Below are 25,761 nucleotides of genomic sequence, written 5' to 3'. Positions count from 1 at the left end.
AAATTTTTTTTTTAAATAGCTATGTTATTGTGAAATCTTATTCTTATCATTCAAACAATTTAAGTAATTATATTTGTATAATATCAAAACAAAATTTATGACAAATAAATAATATTTTTAATTAAAATTGGAGTATTTTGAAAATATTTTAACTAGAAATATAATTAAATTCATGAAATTATTGTCAATATTGCTAATATTTTAGCCATTTGTTAGTTTATTTTTAATTTATTTCTGTAAAATTTTATGTATAAGTTATAAATAGTTTGAAACTATGAGTTTCGCTAATAAAATATGTTGTGGATATTTCATTCAGGGGAATATTAATACATCAAAAGCACGAAATAGGTGTCCTTTAATGAACTACAACGAAAATATTTGACTGCTTTTCCTTCAAAATATGAGCAAAAAAAAATAATTATGATGAAGGTTAACAAACATTTTTATAATCATAAAGCATTTCCAATTATGGGAGATACGTGTCAAGAAGCTTGTTCCTTTAATTGGATCACTGATTTTTATGCGTGTCTGTAGAAAAAAAAAACAATATAATAAAATGTGATATTTTTAACATAACTCATTCAATTAATTACAGAATAAAAATAATTAAAACATTTTTTTTGGTTACCCTTAGTTACATATTATTCTTGAGTTATTAGCTATGTAATACTTTTTAAGTAAAACTTTGTTTATTTATTTGATATAAACAAATAAAGTTATATTAAAAATTAAAATTCCATTTATTATTAAATTAAAAACTCAAACATTTTATTAAATTCAAAATATGTCTCTATTTAAAAAAAAACAAAGTAGGCACTCTTACAAGGCATAAGGGACGAACTTAAAAAGTATTACATACATTGTAATAATTACATTGTATAACTAAAGAAAACCAAAAAATCAATGTTTAAATATATTTATTCTGTAAGTAATTGAGTGGGTTATGATGAAAAAATCACTCTGTATATCAACTATTGTTTGTTTTATGAAAATTAATAATTTATTGGGACATTTCTCTTTATTTCAAGGATTGAAGGGAATTTTTCAAAGTTTTGGTATTATAAGGTTAAACTAGATACGGTTTTTTATCTTTTATGAATTTGTTGAGAAAAATCGGTTCAGTAGAAGCAGAGTATTGTAACACAAAAAAAAAAATTGTACGTCATAGTAAAACAAATAGCTTCTCGATTACTCATTGTAACTAAAAAATATGTTAAATCATCAAAATATATTAAAATATTAAAAAAGAAATACTGTTTTCTATTATCTTAGTAATTAATCAAAAATATTTTTTCTTCTGATGAGCTACATAAAGGCCATAAAAATATGTATAAACCTAAAATTCTGGTCTATTGATATAAATATGATATATTAACTTTATTTAGTTTGTCATAATTTGTAAATAAAAAATTGACAGTAACAAAATTAATTTTATTAAATGTTCTTTTGTGCTGTTAAATATAAAATATAGCTTATAAAATCTACATTAAATTAATGACGTGTAATTCTTAGTAACTCCAAGTAACCTTTAGAATTCCAATTTATATTTTAAAATATCGTCAGATTTATAATCATGAATTTGATAAAATACATTCATATAAAAACAAATATTAATAATAACGAATATTGCATCGAATAAAAAAGATTTTTTAAAGAAAATTCCATTAGCTTATGAGACATCTTTTGTCAGGAGTCCAAACTAATATTCAAATACCAGTTTTTGAGCATTGCCAATCATAACACATACATCGTCGTATCTATTTATTTATAATTAATATTTTCACCAAGTATTGAACAAAATGTATAATGTCATTTAAATAAATCTATTATGTATTATTTTTGTTTATTACCGGACATAGTATATTTAAATTTCAAACTTTATTCTTAATTGTAGTTCAATAACATTTGCTCTTTTATTTGATATGTTTTACATGGAAAATTATATAAAAGCAAAATATTTTTGGCTTCTTCAGAAAATTATTTTGGCTACGTACTTGATTAATTTTATCAAATTAGTAAATTAGGTGTTCATTATATATTAGTATAGGAGATGAGATTTCTTGGCGCGCAATATTGGGTTCAGTTTCGTTTTCTGAGCTCTACAGTTTTGTTAGTACTGTCTAACACAAACTATAAATCGTTAATAAAACACTGTACATTTATTATTATAATAGAACGATTAAGCATTGTCAATTTCAAACACAGTCGATTTTAAGTGAGACTATTTATTAAACGTCTTGACGTTATCACGGTTAATTTGCTTAGTATCCCCAACGTCAAAACCTGTAAATTAAGTTGAATTATCAACGCTAAGAACTCAACCAACTTGAAAACAACGTTTATCGTAATAGATCACTTAAGTAGAAATCATTAGTAATCATTAGTAGTATCACATCAATAGTAATCATTTATAATTATCTTTTGGTATTTAAAAAGATTCTACAATTGAAATATTCAGAGCTTAATTAATTTTAACGATTTACTTTATCTAAAAAAACCAATCATGTTGTTAAAAAGATCTACTCAATTGAGCGTATTATATTATTTGATATAATTGTAAAAATTCATTGTTAATTTCAGGTTGTTACGTCGCTATTTAGGGGTTGAGCCTAAATGCCCGTCGACAGTGAAATGGTATTTATTTTATTTTACAAATTAAAAATTAATTTTTTGATTACAATTCGTTTATGTATTAAATAACAATTTAAAAATTTATATAAATACCAATATATACAAAAATAAACATATTTCTTTCTATGTACTATTTAGTATGTGTACGATTAGTCGTAGTTATATTTCTAACCTTAATTTCAGTTGTACTGGTGATTCAGTTTTCATTGATGTAGGAGTTCAAATATAGTTGATATTCGTGTGTATTTATTCGTTGTTCTCTCAAACATAGTTTGTTGATATTTCCATTTTAATTCATCATAAAAAATCTTATTGTTACTTGTTAGTTTTTATTTTAGAGAGAAAAACGAAAAACAAAAGTGTTCATTTTATTTAATACATAGATATCATAACCAACCAACTATTTTATCTTCTTATCACTTTGTTAGGTATGACAACATTTTTCCAGCGCCGCCACCACATAATGCGAATGTAAAAGTCCCACACGACGTTGCCGCATATTATACAATAATACGAGTAATAATACAATAATAGTACATTTACAATATTTCATCTAAACTGTACCATTTCAACATTATTCTAAGGGACCAACGGGGGATAGCTGGCTAGGCTATATCTACCTTAGGTACTGAAGTTTCCTATTTAATTTATATTCCCTTAGAGGAACTACCAAGGGTCGCACTACAATATATATATATATATAACACTTTTGTTTAACAACGATATAAATAAATATTTATTAAATGATCGAAATATTAAATGGATAATACAACCTGCTGGACACCTAGAGATGATATAATCCAACAGGGAGCTGACGGCGACACACACACACACACTATATACGGGGTCGAAAAGTTAAGATAATTATCAGACAAAAGTAGTGATCGCAAAGATGGTGAAATGTCAACTGTCGATAAGGATATCTTATTATGGCACATTGACCGTGAATTGCAAAAAGTGTTTATCGTGTATGACCGGTTCGAACGTGTTAATTATTGGTCCGATCATCGTTACTTCCTCAGCGAGCGACACATCCTCTTTGGTACGTAAACAGTACACTCGTTCTCGCGACTACGATCTAATAGTCGTTCCTCAACAATTAAGTAGTGCGTTATCTTCTCTCGTATTCACAACAAACGCCTCCGCGTGTTTGTGCTATTGATCGGCCATAGTTCGCCATATCTTTATTGTTTATGCTCATACGGTTGCGTCTTACATGTTTTGTACTGTATATCCGTGTAAAATAATCTTTCTCGCATATTACGAGTTAGTGTCATCGTTCACGTCGTCATCAACGCTCACATACAGTCCACACTCACCACCATTAATTACCATCTTAACTTATACAGCTAAGTGTTTAATTGTTTGTTTTATTTATTTTGTATATTATTTATTTTGTTCATGGCCGCTTTGTCGGTCAGTATAATATGTAAGTTACCCCCCCCCTTTCCCTTTACTTTTAAGGATTTCATTTGCAGAACTGTAATATAATTCGTAATTTATACAATCATAAGCAGGTGTACCTATTTATTATCCCCTCTGATTTCCGCATTTTGATTTCAACAAAATAAACAACACCATCGCACAGTAATAGGCCATTCCCCTTTATTATTAAGGGGCTGCTTGTTACAATTGCTATTTTGAATCTTACCCCGTGTGCAGATAAATGGCCAGATTTTCTAAAATTGTTTACCAAATAAATTTATTTTTAATAAAGTTATGACACGTTTAAGTATTAAAATATTAATATTTTAAAAGGTAATTTTTATATAAAAATTACATTTTTTGTTCAATTCGGCGGGCATTTCCCCAAAGAAGAAAAGGTTTTGTTTAATATAATATTTACAAAAATCAGTGTACTACCCTTTTAAGTTATATTAAAATAAATTAAAATACAATACCAAGAATTTTAATACAAAAATAGCATATTATAGATTAAATAAAAATGTCAATATTTCTGAAACACTTTCAAAACTTAAGTTAAAAAATTTTCATTTTAATTCAAAAATTTTTATATTGAATTCCCCCTGTGGACAGGTAAAGGGTCAGGCTTCCAAATATTTATATGAAATGAAAGAAAAATACCTATGGTTTCATAATAAAAACAATTATTTTGATTTGTTCATTTTTCTATAGTCTATGGATATTTTTTGAAAAAAAATTTGAAAAATGTCAAAATTTACCAATTTTAAAAATTGTAATTTTTTGATCGATTTCTCCCCCATTTATGAGGAACGAGAAAATTTTTGAGAATAACATCTTCGACTAGATACGATTTGTGATCTTTTCACATATCGTTGAAAGAAATCGGTTCGGTGAGAGCTGAGAAAAGGCAGTGACAAACACAAAAACATGATAATTAAAATATTAACACATCATGGTAAAATTAATACCTCCTCAATTCTCATCGAAGCTAAAAAAATAAAGTTAATGATTTATTTCTTTATTTTTAGATAAGCAGTTATAGGTAAATATATGTGCGAAAAACATTTGTCGTTTCATAATTTAGTAACCAGAGTTAACGTTTATCATTTTTTTTTTTAATTATACAGAAAATTTTTATGACTATTTAATGATAAATTAGTATCTATTAAAGAAAACCATCTGCAAATTATCAAAGCTTATTTATAAACTTAAATTTCAGTATTTCATGTTGATTGAAACATACAAAGGAAGTTTTTTTATAGTATTTTGAGTATAATTATGACGATAAAATAATTATATAAATTACTAAGGTTTTATACCTGTCATTTATAAATAAAATGTTTATATTCATAGTAATATTAAATATTAAAACCAAAATTTAATTTATTAAACGCTTTGTTTGCTATTTTAAAAATATATAAAAATGGCCTTTCAACGCTAAAAAAACTAAGTATTGTTATAATAGTTTTAGTTTTCAATTTTATTCAAATACAGCGATAATCAATCCAAAAATGTATTTTTACATTTTCTTTGTTGTTTATCTAGCAAATAATTTTTCAAATGGACTGCTTTTCCGGACTAATCCTTTGAATGAGGTAAATAGATATCATTTAATTTTTAAGAACAGTTAATGGTTAAATGTTTTTTAATTGGAAAATTAATTTTTAGGAATATTTAGATGTTTATTGAGACATATATTATTTTTTATTCTATCTTACTTAGATATACGATTTTCCGAAAAAAACATATAAACTTGTATTATTTTTTAAATAGCATAAATACACAAAACAATCCATATTGAAATCATGTATTATAAATTCAGAACATCTAGAAATTATGAAAATATAAAATTTTTAAATTTGTTAAAATAAAATATCTGATACTTTGCTTTTATTTTAATTTTTACTTAAAATTATTTTTCTAATCTAATTAATTTATCAAGTCAGTAATATGATACTCAAACATAATTTTGCATGTTTATGCATTTGGCAGTAAAATCTTACTTTCTAGTAATTAAAATGTTACATATGAATTCCTTAAGTATAAATGATATTTGACAATGATTAAAATCACTATTATAAAAAACACTTTAATACGTAATCCAAAGGGGCGCACAATTATTCACAAGTATATATACAGTTATCACAACTTAATGCGTAGTCCAAGAACGGCGTACAATTATCTATCAAGATATATATATATATGTATAAGCCGTAATCGCGTTCGTTAACACTATGTACGTCAAAAAAACAAAACGAAACAGAAAAATACACCACTTCAGGTGAACGTCGAAAACGGAACAGCACCAAAAATAACACACCAGTTGAGGTGTACGTCGAAAACGGAACAGGACGCAATATCGGTAATCCATATTCGGCGGCGGCCTTATCTCAGTGTCAAGGGCGGGGAGACGACCGATGACAACCGATTGTCATATTAATAGCTGGACGGCTGATATCGAGAGAGACACGGGTGAGCGCCAGCCTAGAGCAAAAGGCGGTGCCGTGTCAACTTCAATCAAATCTGTAGATAGTATTTCATTTTTAGAAGTAATTATTAAATTATTCCCAAACAACGTGACCTCTTATTTTCTTATTCATATCTTGGTAATTTATAATTATAATATTTGAATAAATATACTATGAATTTATAAAATATAATACATACTATAAAAATGAAATTTAGCATAAAAGTTTTCGTATAATTAAATGGTTATTTTGTATTTTAAATAAGAGAACCCTGTTTTGGCAACTGTATAATCATAATATGTGGCATACATGTACAAATGAAAACATCATATTATATGTAATAATATAATATTACACACTTGTTCGTCAGTCGAAACTAAACATGGAGGGACCAATTGTTTTGAAGTACGGAGACCTCCTCTTTTATACAGTTCAGTTTTCGGTAAACTTGTACCAACTGATATATGTCCAACATGATTTTTCGGTCATCGGGCACTACATTAACAGGCATTCTTGTTACTACTCCATCAATAGATATATTTGCCTCAAAACGACCTAACGAATGAACTTTACCAAATCCATATCCAAAAAATTCATCTGTTACTTGAGCATCGTAGTCAATTAACAGATTATTGTCATCATTCAAACGCATACGACACACGCTACTCCCATGTCGACGTTTACTCCAACTGTAGTACCGTTTATGACAGCGTCTTTAAAGTACTTAGACTGTGCACCTGCATGTCCAACTTGAAGCACTTGTCTATTATTATATTGCTTTGTCATAGTCAATTGTGAGGTACTTAGGGTCGTTGCAATTGTACTTGCATTTCTCCTCACATGACAGTCTCATACTCTGTGACCAGGGGATGGACATTTAAAACAAGTTAGAGTTGGTTTTTGGGGACAAATTTTTGAACACTAAATTGCGTAATTATTTTCGGCTCACGATTAGCCCAAGTTGAAAATAACTATNCGATTAGCCCATGTTGAAAATAACTATGTACGCGTATAAGACAATAATAGTCTTTTTATCGACAAAATTATAATTTTCAAACACATGCACATTTTTTTCAAAAAAAATGTACGCTTTACCACGCACAATGAAACACTCGCAAAAAAAATGTTATAATTTTAACGTATACTTAAACACACTCGAACTAACCCTCCACTCGTTATCCACGCGTTTATCCCACACCTGAACTGTAATAATACTTTAGAATCTATAAAATACTTTATAATAAAGAACCAAGACGTCAAGGAAACTGAGAAGGCTATTTTTAGTATTTGTTTTTTTTATTTATATTTTATTAATATTTTTTCTTTTGTATGTCGATTACCACTTTTTAACAGCTCTCATTGGATTAATATTACTCAACTACACTGCGGCAGTAACGCAGGTGAAATAGGGAAATGTCCCGACTGAAGAACTATTACATAATATTGGGGTCCTTTCATCAAGTTCTATTTTCAAAAATTTTATGATTTGATTTTAAATAAACAATAGTTATTGTATTATAATTTATTAAAATAATTATTAAGTAATATAAATAAAAATCACTGAAGAAAACATTAGAATTAAGGTTATTTCTTACTGTATTCAACATTTTATTAGGCTCCCTTAGAAAATTTTCTAGTATAAAAAATATGTTACTCTTTTGACTTTTAACATCTATTCAATTTTTGAATGTGAAGAAATTATTTTTTTTGTTACCACTTACAGTAGTTACAGTTGAAAAAAACTTTCAAAACTGAAACTAATTAAATTCACACGTTTATAACAGAGGGTAACATTGATTTTCAGAGAATATATTATTTAATTTAATATATTATTTTTATATTATATAATATAAAATATTTATATTTAACATTCCTGTTCTTGTATTAATGATAAAATATTAACAAATTTACAGCATCAATGCCTTTATTTAATTTACTTAATAATACAAATTTTAATTTTATTTTATTAGGACATAAAAAAATTGTTGCACTTAATTGAATATTTATGTTCCCTATTTATTAATTAACATTTAATGTATTAAATGTATATATTTTCGTTGTATTGTTCAAAGAAATAGATACAACATGTTGATTAAAAATTTAAATGTGAGGTCTTATTTTGCATTGTTTACGCTTTGAAACTTATAAATATGTTTAATCATTATTTATGGATATTAATGCTTATTTTGTTACAAGCAATTCAATTTTATTATAATATTTATATTGTTCATTAAATTCATTTTAAACTTTTTTTAGGCTTAAAATACGCCCGATTCTAGAGGTCGTGCTTTTAATTTAATTATAGTGCTCATCAAAGGCACAATCACATTTTTTTTTTAGTTTGGGTAATTTTAAATTATACGAATGATTGCTTTTTTACTGAAAACACTACTACGAATCAATAATAAAAAACCCACCACAGGGGGGTCGCGGCTCAGTGGGGACGTGGCATACTTGGGTCAAGTATAATGATATCTGACCGTGATTAAAATCACTATCATAAAGAACGCTTCGATGCAAATCTTTATGTAGTGTTTATTTTTAAAAAATTGGTGAATTATTCCAAAAGCTACATGATCTTCTATTTCCTTATTTATATCCTGATTAAAATAAAATATGTCGAATAAAAGAGGGATATAAATATTATTTCTCATAAAAACATTGTATTGATGTTATATGTAAAAAATAAAATCGAATATTTCACATAAAAATAGCATTCGGTAGCCATTTTCACCATGATGACAAAATAAAGTTTGAAATTTTTTTTTCCATAATAAAGTATATTACATTAGCTTTAATTTCCGTGTCAGACTTTCCGGAACACTTTCAAAAGTTTATTTGAAATATTTAATTTTTGTGTAAAAGTTGTCATTTTAAATCCCCCCCTGTGGGCAGGTAAAGGGTCAGATTTATAAAAAAAATATACCAAATGATAGGTAATGACATCAAGCATCTTTTAAAGAAAATTATATTGATTTGTTCATTTTTGAAAAAGTTATGACAGTTTTAAGTAAAAAAAATTAAAAATTTTTTGAAAATTATCGATTTTTAAATTTGTACTTTTTTTGGAAGTTTCCTCCATTTACGAGGAATGAGGGACATATTTTTTAATTTTTGAAGGTAATGTCTTCGACTACTTACAATTTTTGATCTTTTGACGTATCATTGAAAGAAATCGGTTTGGTGAGAGCTGAGAAAAAGTGGTAACAGACACAAAAAAAAAAAAACACATCGTAGTAAAACCAATTCCTTCTCAGCTTCGCATCGAAACTAAAAATTATTTGAACAAACTAACAATTTAAATAACTTAAAACCTAAAGACATACAATATTTGTATACTTATTGCTAATATTCTAAAACTTCTTTCAATATTCGCTATTAAGTTTCTGAACTTTGTCACCTTAAATAAAATTAATAGATTTTAAAGCAAAACCTAATTTTTTCAGGAAAATATTTGTGGGAAATTTTTTTTTTATATTATATTTTTATAGAAAACTTCGGTATTTTAAATTAAGTTGAAATTTTTAAAAAACCATAAAGGTGCATACATTTAAGAATCAATGGTAATTTAAAAATTTCTTCTAAAACTTGAACACTAACTACAGATTTGCGTCGTAGGGTTTTGTATAAGAATGATTTTAATCGCTGTTAGATATCAACTATACTTATCCCAACTATGCCACAACTTATTGTATTACGACCTCACTTGCTGAATTTTTATAATTAAATCTGAAGAATTTATGGCCATATTATTATTACTTATAATGTCATCTAATTCATTTCAGGAAAAAGAATTAATTGATTTAGCATCGACTACTTTGGAAAATTTTTTTAATAATAATAAACAAGATAAAAATGGTATGACATTTGAAGAATTTAATCATATATTGAAACAATATAACTGGATAATAGAACAACCTGAATTATTTATCCGAATTTTATTCAGAGAAGAAGTTGGAAACAGTAAGTAAAACTCTAATTATGATTTTCAAGTTGAATTTTATATTCAACAAATAATATTATAACTTAATCTGTGCAATTAATGTACTTTTCTATTTTTTCTCTGTATCGTTCAAAGAAATAAATACAACAATATTTTGATTAGACATATAAATATGAGGTTTTATTTTACATTGTTTACGGTTGAAATCTTATAAATACGTGTAATCTTTATTTATGCATATTAATGCTTATTTTGTTACAAGCAATATAATTTTATTATAATAATTATATTTTACCGTTAAATTCGTTCTAAATTTTCGTATCGTCACAAAAAGTATCTGTTTATTTTTTAGTCAGCTGTGTACTACTTCGGACCGGTTCATGGACGGCATTTGTGTGTAAACTCACCTTGCTCCTTTCCTATCTTGAACGTCATTTGCACTGCCACCACATACATTGTCCCTTTATGTTTCGAATTGTTCATAATAATTTCCGGCACTGAATACTTAATTTTTTTTGACTCCTACTCTAAAGACTAGTCGTGTTGTCGCTAACGGACCGCCGTGTCAAACGCCGGACGTTTTGTCGGAAATTAGCCATTGTCGCAATTGGTTGCTGGTTAGTTTTCCTCCGTAGCGGTCGTGATTTTTAACACGCTTATATTAGTTTCACATGTATGTCGTGTGTTGTTTGTTGTTTGTAACTTTCCACGCGCATGTGTCTACGGCCTTGAGACTAGACGGTCGTAACCCATTCACCACACCCCGCTCACCATTCGCCGACAACAATATTTTCCTATATAATTTTATTATATGTATATAAACAAATTTTTATTAAGACACGACCCCGCTTTGTGTGGTTGCTTTGTGCCATATTTTTTGTGTATTGAGCGCCCGACACTTTTATCACAATAATACTAGTATTTTTCGTTCATTATTGTTTTAAGCTTATTTTAAAAATTATTTTTAACTTTTTAGTTCGATGTGCTTTAAAAACGTGTTTTTCAGTTTTTTAAACTATATTTATTTTAGCTTCGATGCAAAGCTGAGAAGGTATTAATTTTACAATGCTGTGTTTTTTTTTTATTTTTTTTTTTTTTTGTGTCTGTGAACGCTCAATCTCAGCTGTCGCTGGACCGATTTTGATGAACAATATGTCAAAAGATCACAAATCGTATCTAGTAGAAGACATTACCCTCAAAAATTGAAAAAAATTCTCTCGTTTCACATAACAGGGGAAATCCCCAAAAAAATTACAAATTTAAAAATCGCTAATTTTCGATATTTTTTCAACTTTTTTACTTAAAATTGCCATAACTTATTTAAAAATGACCCAATCAATATAATTTTTTTTTTTATAGATACCTTAGATATTTACTTATCATTTTATATATATTGTGAACATTTGACTCTATAACAGCCCACAGGAAAGGTTTCAATATGGTAACTTTTTTACAAAAAATTAACATTATTAACTTAACTTTTGAAAATTTTCCGGAAAGACTGACACTTTTACATATACTTTAAATTTAACCTCTAGACTTGTCTTCGTGGTGAAAAAGGACATAAAAGTTAAAGAAAAACATACGATTTCCATGAAAAATATCTCGATTTAAAATTTTATATTATTTAATTTATATTGCCATAACTTTTGGAAAAATATATGGATCAATATTATTATTTTTTTATAGTAAATTTTTATATACCCCTTTCATCTGAAACACTTTTTTTGTAAATCAGATCATACCCCTTTAACAAGTGGGGTCAAAAATTTAAACATGTGTATTGAAACTAGGACATTTTCAATTTAATTTTTGAAAATATACCCGGAAATACTGACACTTTTATATATATTTTAAATTAAAGCTTATGTAATATACTTTAATTTGAAAAAAAAAAATTTGACCTCTGGACTTGTCTTCATGGTGAAAATGACTACCATATTCAAAAATATGCTATTTTTGTGTGAAAAATTATGGGTTTTGTATTTTATTTTAATTTAAAATACCTGACAAGGAGAGTACACTGATTTTCATAAATATTATATAAATAAAATTGATATAGCATAGAATGTTAAACTTGTTTAAAGTTTTTTGCTTTTTTTATGTCGTGAAAATAGCTTTGAAATTTGAACTAGTTTAAATTGCCATTTTTTTCAGTCGACGGAAGCGACGTATGGTTGCCGAGTCGGTAAAACTTAGGTATAACGCGCTTGGGATACAAGGTTCTAACCCCCGCATATACTAGGAAATTTAATAATTTTTTTACTCTATTAGTGTGTGCTACTACTAGACTATAATATTAAAAATTTTTTGATAACATGTTGCTATATAAATCTATTCTAAAAAAAAAGATTGTTAGTTTCTCCTGAATTAATATTGGACTTTTACAATTATAATCAAATTTTATTATACGCTCAATTGAGTAAATCTTTTTAACAACTTTGTTTTGATTGGTTCATTTAGTTAAAATAAATCATTAAAATTAATTCAGTTCATATTTCAATTATAGAATCTTTTTAAACACCATAAGTTACTAGGCAATGATTACTATTATTTCTATTTAATTTATCTATTACGATATAAATGCAAAAAAATATTGAGCGACTCTGATAAATTTACAATAAATAGTTAATTATAAAATTTCCTGACTGCATATTAATCTAAGCGATAAAATTTTTTTAATGCTCATAAAATTTTCTATTTAATGATGTTAATTTCAAACTTGTAAATTGAGCTAAAAGTTATGGTGATAAATCAATTTTATTTTATTATAAACTTTTACAAAAATCAACTTTAAAGGATTAAAAAAATAGGAAAAATATGTCATTTTCCTTATTTTTAACATATTAATAATCAAAATCAGTATAATTTTTTTTTTTGTTCTAAATAATTTTTTTTTATATGTAAATACTTATTTTTTTATAAGTAAAATATTAAAACTTAGAGTGATAGAAAAAGTCTAATTACACATTGCGAAAATATTGCGAAAAGTTGATTTAGAAAAGTATATTTTTGTTTCTCTTGAAATTTCCTTGTAGTCCAGTGTATAAAACTTAAGTTATAAGCTACAAATAACTAATCGGAATAAAATTAAGGGAATAAGAGTTATTGTTGCTTTTAAAATAACCTACCAATTTCTTAAAATTAAACACTATCTACAGATTTGCATCGAATTGTTCCTTATGAAAGTGATTTTAATCACTGTCAAATATCTATACTTGTCCCAACTATGTCACGACACCACTGTGCTACCGTTTTTTTTTTATTAATATCTGTTTTTTTTCTCTCTTTGTTCCCCTTTAATTTGCAGACGAGGTTTTTTGATCGTTCGGTTTTTTGCCTCGTATTACCTTAATTTTTTTTTTTTTTATTACTTAATAAAGTCTCCTTAATTTAACTTAACTATCATCTTATTTTTTTTTGTGTATTTTATCTTGAATGGGCTCGTGTATTTTTTTATTTTTTTTCCTTTCAAAAATCAAATCCTCCTAGTTTATAAGGTACGGGCAAAAGCCTTGTATAAAGTATTCCCTGATGATCATGATTATGTGACAACTGTCACGAGGTTTTGGTATACATTAACTATCAACGACTCAACAGACATCAAGTACAACTTTATTATTTTTTTTATCTTAAATTGCTTTCAATTACAATAATTTTTTTTAAATCCTACTGCGGTCCGACAATACTTGTCTCGCCCAGTGGGTTGGCGACCCTTTCTTTTTGTATTTTTCAATGCACCATGAAAGTTACAAATTTTCCGTTGTGGGGAATTAATTCAATTTTTAGCTTCAATGCGAAGCTGAGAAGGTATTGGTTTTACTAAGATGTGTTTTTTTTTTTTGTGTCTGTTACCACTTTTTCTCAGCTCTCACCGAACCGATTTCTTTCAATGATACGTCAAAAGATCACAAATCGTATCTAGTCGAAGACATTACCCTCAAAAATTGAAAAAAATTCCCTCGTTCCCCGTAAATGGGGGAAACCTCCAAAAAAATTACGAATTTAAAAATCGCTAATTTTCGAAATTTTTTCAATTTTTTTTACTTAAAAGTGCCATAACTTTTTCAAAAATGAACATATCAATATAATTCTTTTTTATATAGATGCATAATATCATTACCTTTCATTTGGTATATTTTTTTCATAAATTTAACCCTTAACCTGCCCACAAGGGGGGATTTAAAATGACAACTTTTTCACAAAAAATTAATTTTTTTAACTTAAATTTTGAAAATGTTCCGGAAGGTCTGACACTTTTATATATATCTTAAATTAAAGCTAATGTAATGTTCTTTATTATGCAAAAAAAAAATTTCGGACTTTATTTTATCTTCACGGTGAAAATGGCTACCAAATGCTATTTTTGTGTGAAAATTTTCGATTTTGTATTTTACATTTTTAACTTTATTATGCTATAACTTTTTGAAAAATGTATGGATCAGTACAATTTTTTCATGAGGAGTAGTATTTATATACATCTTTCATTTGACATACTGTTTTTTTAAATCCGACCATTTCCCTATATACGAGGGGGGTTCAAATCTAAAAAATGCATGTAGAAAGTAGAACTTTTTCAACTTAAATTTTGAAAGTGTTCCGGAAAGTCTGACACTTTTATATATATCTTAAATTAAAGCTAATGTAATTTACTTTATTATGCGAAAAAAAAATTTCGGACTTTATTTTATCTTCACGGTGAAAATGGCTACCGAATGCTATTATTGTGTGAAAATTCTCGATTTTATTTTTTACATTTTTAACTTTATAATGCTATGACATATTGAAAAGTGTATGGATCAACATTATTTTTTTATGAGAAATAATATTTTTTAATAATCCTTTTTTCATTCGACATACTTTATCTTAATTAGGATATTAATAATGAACTAGCAGATCATGTAGCTTTTGTAATAATCCACCAATTTTTTAAAATTAAACACTATCTAAAGATTTGCATCGAAGCGTTTTTTTTTTGATAGTGATTTTAATAACTGTCAGATATCATTATACTTGATCCATCTATACCACGTCACCACTGTGCCACGACCCCCCTGTGATGGGTTTTTTATAATATTTGTAACCTTTCAATTTAATTATTAAAATCACGAAAATTCAAAAAGAAAAAATACTAAAATGTATTGGGTATAAGATTGACATTTTTAATAAGGTATTTACTAAGGTTTTTACACCTCCTTAGGTGTATTTAGAAATTAGTTTAAGAGGGTAATTATTTTTTTTTCACTTTGATAAATATGCTATAGAATTGTTTTGCTGACCTTCTTCAATAATTTTCCGGGAGTTTTATGTCCGAATACTTTCGTTGAAAAAAGAATGGTGAACATCGGTTCACACTAAGTAATTTTTCCAGAATAGCTTTTTTTTCTTGATCTATTATATAATAAGATAATTAGAGATTAAATGAATAGATTCTAACGCGAATTAGTAAATTTTTTTGGAAAATATCTGTTATTTAATGTAATACTTTTATTGTTTTTGGAAAACAAGAGAATTTTAAAATAAGTTGAATCGTATAAGAAAACATAGAAATGTATACTTTTAAAAATCTATAGAAATACATAATTTTTAAGAAGTAATGTTATTGCTGAATAAATTTCATCGTGATGCTATGCATTTATTGTAAGAAACAAATTAATCATTAACAAATAAAGAATTTCATCGGATATTAGTCGTGATACAGTATGGCTATAAAAAACCTATGATGTTTCAATTTTCCCTACAATGGATCTAGGAAAAAATAGTAAATTCATAAAATTATATTTAAATAGCCAATAGAAAAATTGGTTTCTTCAGTACTTATATTTCAACGAAGGACTGCTCTTTAACAAATATTAAACAACGACTTGTAAAAAAACCCACCACAGTGGTGACGTGGCATAATTGGGTCAAGTATAATGATATCTGACAGTAATTAAAATCATTATAAAAAAAAACGCTTCGATGCAAATCTTTAGATAGTGTTTCATTTTAAAAAATTGGAGGATTATTCCAAAAGCTACATGATCTACTAGTTCCTTATTAATATCCTGATTATGATAAAGTATGTTGAATGAAAGAGGGATATATATATTATTTCTCATAAAAACATTGTATTGATGATATATGTAAAAAATAAAATCGAATATTTTCACATAAAAATAGCATTTGGTAGCCATTTTCACCATGATGACAAAATAAAGTTTGAAAATTTTTTTTCCATAATAAAGTATGTTACATTAGCTTTAATTTCCGTGTCAGACTTTCCGGAAAACTTTCAAAAGTTAATTAGAAATATTTAATTTTTTGTGTAAAAGTTGTCATTTTAAATCCCCCCCTGTGTGCAGGTAAAGGGTCAGATTTATAAAAAAAATATACCAAATGATAGGTAATAACATCAAGCATCTATAAAAAAAAATTTTAAAAATTTCGAAAATTAGCGATTTTTAAATTTGTAATTTTTTTGGAGGTTTCCCCCATTTACAGGGAACGAGGGAATTTTTTTCAATTTTTGAGGGTAATGTCTTCGACTAGATACGATTTGTGATCTTTTGACGTATCATTGAAAGAAATCGGTTCGGTGAGAGCTGGTTGGTAAAGTGGTAACAGACACAAAAAAAAAACACATCTTAGTAAAACCAATACCTTCTCAGCTTCGCATTGAAGCTAAAAAAGCTAACGGATAAAAAAAAACAATATGAACCACCAAAAATTTGTAACTTGTCTACTTAGTATATAATTAAACAGTCTTAAGAAGTGTTATTTAATTTTCAAATAATATAAAAAACTAAATCATGTATAAATTATTATTTAAAATATTATAATAAATTAATTAAATTAAGTGTCATTTAAATTTCGATCAATGATAATAATGAATGTAATTATTACTAGTATTAACATTTTACTTTTAAATAAAAATGAATTAATAACACATAATTTTTATTTCATTAAGTGGACGGAATTATGAATTTTAAGCAATTTAAGAATCAAGCAACGTATTGTATTAATCGTTATGAGAATAGCATTGAAAAGCATTTTAAAAAATATTCGAAGGGAAGAGATAATATGACTTTAAATGAATTACCAGAAGCTCTTAAACAATTTAATTTCGTTTACTCTGAAGAAATTCTTATTATATTAATAAATCATTTTGAAGGTGAAGGCGCACAATTTATCAGTATGAAAGGTAAAATAAATATTACGTATAATATTTAGACTTTTACTACTTATGAAAGGACAATGTAGTATCTTTCAACATTTTTTTTTTAACTCCAAGATCGATAGTTAATCCGTTGCCAAGAAGGTGAATGGCATCTCCATTTACTGAATTTATTTATAACCAACCAAATGGAACCATGTGTCATCAAGCATCATGAAATTTCACTTTTCGACTTGATATTATTACTTCTTAATTCCATCTGATATACATGATACATTTGTAAGATAATTTTTCATTCGTTACCCAATTTATTTTTTCAAGAGATGAATATGTTTGGTAGTAAAAGTTTTTCTTTTTAAATTTATTTAAAAAAAAATTTTATTACTCAAATATAATAGCAAAAAATAAACATTATTTTTAAACCTTACCCTTTTTTCTCCTATTTGGTTATAAAAATACATGTTCATCATAAATTTTTATATAAGTCATTTTTGTAAAATATTATATGTTTTTCTTAGATTTTTATACATATGCGATTGCGTTAGCAAATAGAACAATACTATAATAATAATAATAATATTATAATAACAAATTTTCTCATAAAAAAATCTTTTCTGCAAAATCTAAATTTGATATTCGTTATAACTTATTATGATTGTCGAAAATATTATAGCTGATATAAAGTAATTTTATAAATTTTAAAAGTTGAATTATTCTATGCATTAAATAAAAAACTGAAATCTAGTTATTTTAAATATTATTTTTATTTTTTTTTTTTAGCATTCAGAAATATATTCGGGTTTTTGTTTATTAACAGGCTCGCCATCATAAAACTAAAAAATAATAATGATATTTATTTATTGTTTTGATTTATTTATTGTCTGTATAAATTGAATTATTTAAATCATTGCTAAAGCTGTATTGATAATAAATTAAATTAGATATTAGGAGGTTTTATTATTGTACAATTGTTACTCCGAAAAGAGCCAAGAAAGGTATTTCTTTTCTTATAAAAATTATATATAATTGCTTAAAGTAAAAAAAATAAATAAAAGATCATCATTATAATAATTGATTAATTGTTGTGACAATTTTAAGTATATTGTAATTATAATGATATCTGACAGTTATTAAAATCACTATCATAAAAATGCTTCGATGCAAATCTTTAGATACTGTTTTATTTAGAGAAATTGGTGGATTATTCCAAATGCTACATGATCTACTATTTCCTTATTTATATCCTAATTAAGATAAAGTATGTCGAATAAAAAAGGGATATAAATATTATTTTTTATAAAAAATTGTATTGATGTTATATGTAAAATATAAAATCGAATATTTTCACAAAAAAATAGCATTCGGTAGCCATTTTCACCATGATGACAAAATAAAGTTTGAATTTTTTTTTTTCCATAATAAAGAATATTACATTAGCTTTAATTAAATATTTATAAAAAAGTGTCAGACTTTCCTGAACACTTTCAAAATTTAATTTGAAAGATTTATTTTTTTATGAAAAAGTTGTCATTTTGAATCCCCCCGTAGATGGGTAAAAAGTCAAATTTATAAAAAAAATATACCAAATGATAGGTAAAGACATCATGCATCTATACAAAAAAAATTATATTGATCCATACATATTTTAAAAAGTTATAGCATTATAAAGTTAAAAATATAAAAAAAGTGGTAACAGATACAAAGAACCCAGCACAGGGGGGTCGAGGCACAGTGGTGACGTTTTTATTAATATCTCGATTAAGATAAAGTATGTCGAATGAAAAAGAGTTTATTAAAAAAAATTATTTCTCATAAAAAAGTTGTGTGGATCCATAAACTTTTTAATAAGTTATAGCATTATAAAGTTAAATATAATATAAATAATAAAATCGAGAATTTTCACACGAAAATAGCATTCATTAGCCATTTTCGCCGTGAAGACAAGTCCAGAGGTCAAATTTTTTTTTTTTCACATTAAAGTATATTACATTAGCTTTAATTTAAGATATATATAAAAGTGTCAGACCTTCCGGAACATTTTCAAAAGTTATGTTGAAAAAGTAAATTTGTTGTGAAAAAGTTGTCATTTTAAATCCCCCCCTGTGGGCAGGTTAATACCATATAATAAGTAAAGACATCAAGCATCTATATAAAAAAAAATTATATTGATAAGTTCATTTTTGAAAAAGTTAGAGCATTATTAAGTTAATAATATTAAAAAAAATTATTTTACAAAAATCGTATTTTTTTATTAACTTTGATGTCAACTTTTGTAATATTATATTATTACATATAATATTAATATATAATAAGATGTTATCATTTGTTCATGTATGTCACAAATTATGATTATACAAGATCACCAAAACAGGGTTCTCTTATTTAAAATATAAAATAACCCTTTAACTATACGATAAAATCTCCCTCTTGTAGAAATTATTAAGTAACGCCTACACGCTGGGACCCCATTTTAATTAACCAATTAGAATACAAAGCCTCNGCATCACGCCGGCAGACAGAGTAAAGGTTGCAAGTAAATATTATTCAAGAATTAGGTATATTAGGTTAGAATATATTTGTAAGCCTATGCGTATTGGGTAGCTAGTCTCGTTACTAATGTCTTTGTTTTAATAAATATCGCGCCGGCAGACAGCGTAAAGAAACTTACAATTATATTTGCAGTGTTTAATTTTTGTCTTGGTTATTATTGTGCCGCATCCTTTCAAGGTGCTTTATTTTAGCACCGGGACACATTGGGCCACCACAATTCTGCCTTGATAATTTTTTTACATAGATATAGATATTTCTGAATCTTGTTTTGGCCAGGCCAGAGGAAAATTTAAGAAATATTGGTATCGATCTCTCAATAAAATATACTCTCTAAAAAAATACTTATTCAACAGACGTAAAAAAAAATCAATAAGTAAAAAAAATTAAAATTGTATTTATAATAAAATACAGAGTGTTTAGAATCAATCACAAGTAAGACCAGTTGTAGACTTTGTGTAATTAAATCATATTATTTAAAGTCTTGAATCGTTTTATAATTAATTACATAGACTATGTTACATATAATGTAAATCGTATACGTAGTGCGTTTAATACGGAAATCAACACTGGATTACTTAAAATATTATTGTATCACACAGGACGTAAGGTAAGTACAATTTAACCTATGCTTTCGAACTTCCAACAATCTATTGTGTGATAAACCATTAATAATTAATGAGAGAAACAATTAATAAAAAAAAAATTGAAGACAATTAAATCTAATTAAAATTACAAAAACTTATAACAAATAATGATTACAATAATTTACCAAGTACTACCAATTTCTTTTTATATTTAACCTGCGCTTTCTCATTTTTTATACTCTAATTCTTCTTTTTCTTTTCTTTCTTTTTATTTTTGGTTTATTACACTTTCACCACGAAGACAAGTCCAGAGGTCAAATTTTTTTTTTCAAATTAAAGTATATTACATAAGCTTCAATTTAAGATATATATAAAAGTGTCAGACCTCCCGGAACACTTTCAAAAGTTAAGTTGAAAAAGTTCTACTTTTTATATGAATTTTTTATATTTGAAACCCCCCCATATATAGGGAAGTAGTTTGATTTAAAAAAAAAGTATATCCAATGAAAGATGTATATAAATACTACTTCTCATGAAAAAATTGTATTGATCCATACATTTTTTAAAAAGTTATAGCACTTTAAAGTAAAAAATGTAAATTATAAAATCGAAAATTTTCACACAAAAATAGCATTCGGTAGCCGTTTTCACCATGAAGACAAGTCCAGAGGTCAAATTTTTTTTTTTCAAATTAAAGTACATTACATTAGCTTTAATTTAAGATATATATAAAAGTGTCAGACCTTCCGGAACACTTTCAAAAGTTAAGTTGAAAAAGTTCTACTTTCTATATGCATTTTTTATATTTGAAGCCCCCCCATATATAGGGAAATAGTCTGATTTAAAAAAAAAGTATATCCAATGAAAGATGTATATAAATACTACTTCTCATGAAAAAATTGTATTGATCCATACATTTTTTAAAAAGTTATAGCACTTTAAAGTAAAAAATGTAAATTATAAAATCGAAAATTTTCACACAAAAATAGCATTCGGTAGCCGTTTTCACCATGAAGATAAGATAGTCCGAAATTTTTTTTTTTTCATGATAAAGCATATTACATTAGCTTTAATTTAATATACAGAGTGTTCAGTAAGTCAGGAAACGGGTTTCTATTGTTCTCATTGTTTGTAACAATGAGAACAATAGAAACCCGTTTCCACACTTACTGAACACCCTGTATATATAAAAGTGTCAGACCTTCCGGAACATTTTCAAAAGTTAAGTTGAAAAAGTTCTACTTTCTATATGCATTTTTTATATTTGAAGCCCCCCCATATATAGGGAAATAGTCTGATTTAAAAAAAAAGTATATCCAATGAAAGATGTATATAAATACTACTTCTCATGAAAAAATTGTATTGATCCATACATTTTTTAAAAAGTTATAGCACTTTAAAGTAAAAAATGTAAATTATAAAATCGAAAATTTTCACACAAAAATAGCATTCGGTAGCCGTTTTCACCATGAAGATAAGATAGTCCGAAATTTTTTTTTTTTCATGATAAAGCATATTACATTAGCTTTAATTTAATATACAGAGTGTTCAGTAAGTCAGGAAACGGGTTTCTATTGTTCTCATTGTTTGTAACAATGAGAACAATAGAAACCCGTTTCCACACTTACTGAACACCCTGTATATATAAAAGTGTCAGACCTTCCGGAACATTTTCAAAAGTCAAGTTGAAAAAATTAATTTTTTGTGAAAAAGTTGTCATTTTAAATCCCCCCCCCCGTGGGCAGGTAAAAAGTCAGAATTATAAAAAAATATACCAAATGATAGGTAAAGACATCATGCATCTATAAAAAAAATAATTATATTGATCCATACATTTTTTAAAAAGTTATAGCAGTATAAAATTAAAAATATAAAAAAGAATATTTTTGAAAAAACGTATTTTTTTTATTAATTTTGATGTCTGTTTTCACCGTGAAGACAAAATAAAGTCAGAATTTTTTTTTTTTCACAATAAAGTATATTTTATTATCTTTAATTTAAGATATTTATAAAAGTGTCAGGCTTTATCTGATTAAAATCACTATCAAAAAAAACGCTTCGATGCAAATCTTTATACAGAGTGTTCAGTAAGTCAGGAAACGGGTTTCTATTGTTTTAATTGTTACAAACAATGAGAACAATAGAAACCCGTTTCCTGACTTACTGAACACCCTGTATAGTTTAGACCAATTTTGTCGGTTCCCTACAATTATTACTATTTACTTTCCTCTGTTTAAATAATGTATAAATATTATATATTTTGTATGATTATCTTTTTTTTTATTTCTTTTATATGATTTTATTCATGTTAAATTAATTTTAAGACAAATAAAAAACTAATAAGTCTGAGTGATAAGTTGCCAACTAAACTAAAAAAGTATTTAACATAATAAATATTATTATTTAAAACATATGTAAATCAGATATTTGTTTTAGATAATACAATGAAAAAATTTAGTATGTTAAACAATGTTAACATTAAAAAAAATTTACTTTTGTGTTAGAAGTTTGTTTTTGAAAATTAATCTGACAATACTTTTTTTTATATTTAAAATATTAATTTAAATATAAAAAATAAAAAACTAAAAAATTGTGGATACATATTGACACGGACCGCGTCGTTCTTTATACACGGAGCCCCGCGACCCGTGACACCTTTATCAGCCGCCGCCCTACTATGTGCATATGGTAGTTTGACTGACTAACACCGCGTGCGATACGCCACGGTACAAAGTCCAGCAAGTGCCGCACGTCCATCTACGACCCGCCGCAAATATACGTTAAGTAATCTCCGTGGCCCCGTACGATACGGATCTATTGAAGTTATACCTGGCAACTCGTTGCACCTACGATTTTTTATTGTCGGTTTTGCTATTAGTATTGAGTGCATTGTATACTTTATTTTGTGTTATTTTTGTGACTATTTTTGTAAGAAGCAATATACGGCTTCACGCCATTTTATCATACAACTAAAACTTGTGTCAGTTAATTTGCGTTCCACGACGACAGTCGTAACAATATTTTGTGAACAATGTTATCATGGCTTTATGTAATTAAATGAATACATAGAACGTTTAAAACAATATAGGGTTAATATCTTTATTAACTTTAATTTTCATTTATTATTTATATAACCATAACAAAATATAATAGAAATATAAAGGGCACAATAGAGGTCAGTGTTTGATAAATCAAATGTATTAAAACATTATTATAATCGGTTGTAAACATTTTTTCTAAATATTTGATTAATATTTGTACCATAACTTCTAGAATTTATACTTAAATTACACTCGCATAAAATACATATGTATAAATTTTCAAAATGTTTTAAATCAAAAAAAAAATTTTAACTTTTAAATGTTTAAATACAAAATTAAAGCGTGATTCTCCAGTATTGCCAAATTTAAAAAGTGGATATGTTTAGTACATTATAAAAAAATGTTAATATTTTTCACGATCGTAATAGTCGTGGATTTCAAATGTCAACTTAAATACTTAAATTAAAACACAAAACTTTTTAAGATAGTAATTCATAGATTGATAAAGCTGCTGTTTTTCAAGTTAATTCAACAAAACTGAAATTATAAACTATAAATTAATTATTTAAATAGTTAAATAATTTAAGATTTAAATTTTTTTATAACATTTCAATAAATGAATGATCAAGAAGAAAAAATTTCTTTTTGTATAAAAAGATTTAAGAAAAGATCAATTATAAAAATAAGACAATGATTAATATTCAAAAATGTTTTATGTTATTAAAATCGACATATACCATAAACTAAACTTGAGAGATTAAAAAAATTCAGAATCATGTAAGTAACATGTTGATTTTATTATCAATTTGTTTAATTGTAGAACGTAAGTCTGCCACATAGCAAATTGCTAAATAAATAAAATGGAGGTGTATTTATGATTAAAGCCGATTATTCAAAATTTAAGACTATCTATGTAGATATTTTTACATATTATTTTTTAAAATCTAATTCATAATTGTGAATAATAGTTTTTGGATAATTATTGTTAATTTGCATTTTGTGGAGTTTCAAGATAAAATTTAAATAATAGTCTTTTACAAAAGTATAATAGTTTTCTATTCCATGATGAATTATTATCTCTTCACACGTATCAACACACCTAAGAGACGTCTACTATTGAATGGTGATTATAAATTGTAATTTGTATTGACTACGGATTGAATATTTGTCTTTTTTTGAATTTCGAAAAATATTTATTTTCTTTTGTCTTAGAATCATTAAAAAGGTTTATTAATGAGTTTTAGGAATATAGTTATTAAAAGTTATTGTGGTGAGTTTTTTTAATATTTAATTAAGATTATTAGTAAAATAAAAATTTGACATGAAATTTTACTTTTTTAGATTTAAAAAAACCCAGCACAGGGGGGTCGCGGCACAGTGGTGACGTGGCATAGTTGGATCAAGTATAATGATATCTGACAGTGATTAAAATCACTATAAAAAAAAAACGCTTCGATGCAAATCTTTAGATAGTGTTTAATTTTAAAAAATTGGTGGATTATTCCAAAAGCTTCATAAACTGCTAGTTCCTTATTAATATCCTGATTAAGACAAAGTATGTCGAATGAAAAAGGGATTATTAAAAAATAGTATTTCCCATGAAAAAATTATATTGATCAATACACTTTTCAATAAGTTAGAGCTTTATAAAGTTAAAAATGTAAAAAATTAAATTGAGAATTTTCACACAATAATAGCATTTGGTAGCCATTTTCACCGTGAAGACAAAATAAAGTCCAAAATTTGTTTTTTACATAATAAAATAGATTACATTAGCTTTAATTTAATATATATAAAAAAGTGTCAGACTTTCCGGAACACTTTCAAAATTTAAGTTGAAAAAGTGAATTTTTTGTGAAAAAGTTGTCATTTTGAATCCCCCCCTGTAGGCAGGTAAAAAGTCAGATTTATAAAAAAATTATACCAAATGATAGGTAAAGACATCATGCATCTACAAAAAAAA

The 25,761-nt window shown here is 26.2% G+C and overlaps 2 protein-coding genes across 3 annotated transcripts in view; one reads left to right on the top strand and one right to left on the bottom strand.

Moving 5' to 3' along the window:
• Window positions 1-25,761, bottom strand: part of LOC126901299 (uncharacterized) — a 111,935-nt gene that overhangs the window by 67,953 nt on the left and 18,221 nt on the right. The gene's annotated exons all lie outside the window — the stretch shown is intronic.
• LOC126901303 (uncharacterized) lies at window positions 5,492-18,694 on the top strand. Of its 2 annotated transcripts, none has more exons than XM_050677698.1 (4): window positions 5,492-5,651; window positions 10,310-10,487; window positions 17,417-17,650; window positions 18,404-18,694. In XM_050677698.1, exons 1-4 carry the CDS (start codon window positions 5,568-5,570, stop codon window positions 18,490-18,492), a joined length of 585 nt encoding a protein of 194 aa, XP_050533655.1. In that variant the 5' UTR covers window positions 5,492-5,567; the 3' UTR covers window positions 18,493-18,694. The 2 variants fall into 2 exon arrangements, with proteins under 2 accessions (XP_050533655.1, XP_050533656.1); XM_050677699.1 differs by lacking the exon at window positions 18,404-18,694 and adding an exon at window positions 17,741-17,958.

Source organism: Daktulosphaira vitifoliae, unplaced genomic scaffold (genome assembly GCF_025091365.1).
Source record: "Daktulosphaira vitifoliae isolate Bord-2020 unplaced genomic scaffold, ASM2509136v1 Scaffold_3, whole genome shotgun sequence".
Lineage (NCBI taxonomy): Eukaryota > Metazoa > Arthropoda > Insecta > Hemiptera > Phylloxeridae > Daktulosphaira > Daktulosphaira vitifoliae.
The sequence above is the reverse complement of the archived record's forward strand: the minus strand, read 5'-3'. Positions and strand labels throughout refer to the sequence as shown.

Coding starts and splice junctions, on each gene's coding strand:
- LOC126901303 (XM_050677698.1), top strand. CDS start 5,568: ATGTATTTTTACATTTTCTTTGTTGTTTATCTAGCAAATAATTTTTCA. Junction 5,652..10,309: donor GGACTAATCCTTTGAATGAG/GTAAATAGATAT, acceptor AATTCATTTCAG/GAAAAAGAATTAATTGATTT. Junction 17,651..18,403: donor ACAATTTATCAGTATGAAAG/GTAAAATAAATA, acceptor TTTTTTTTTTAG/CATTCAGAAATATATTCGGG.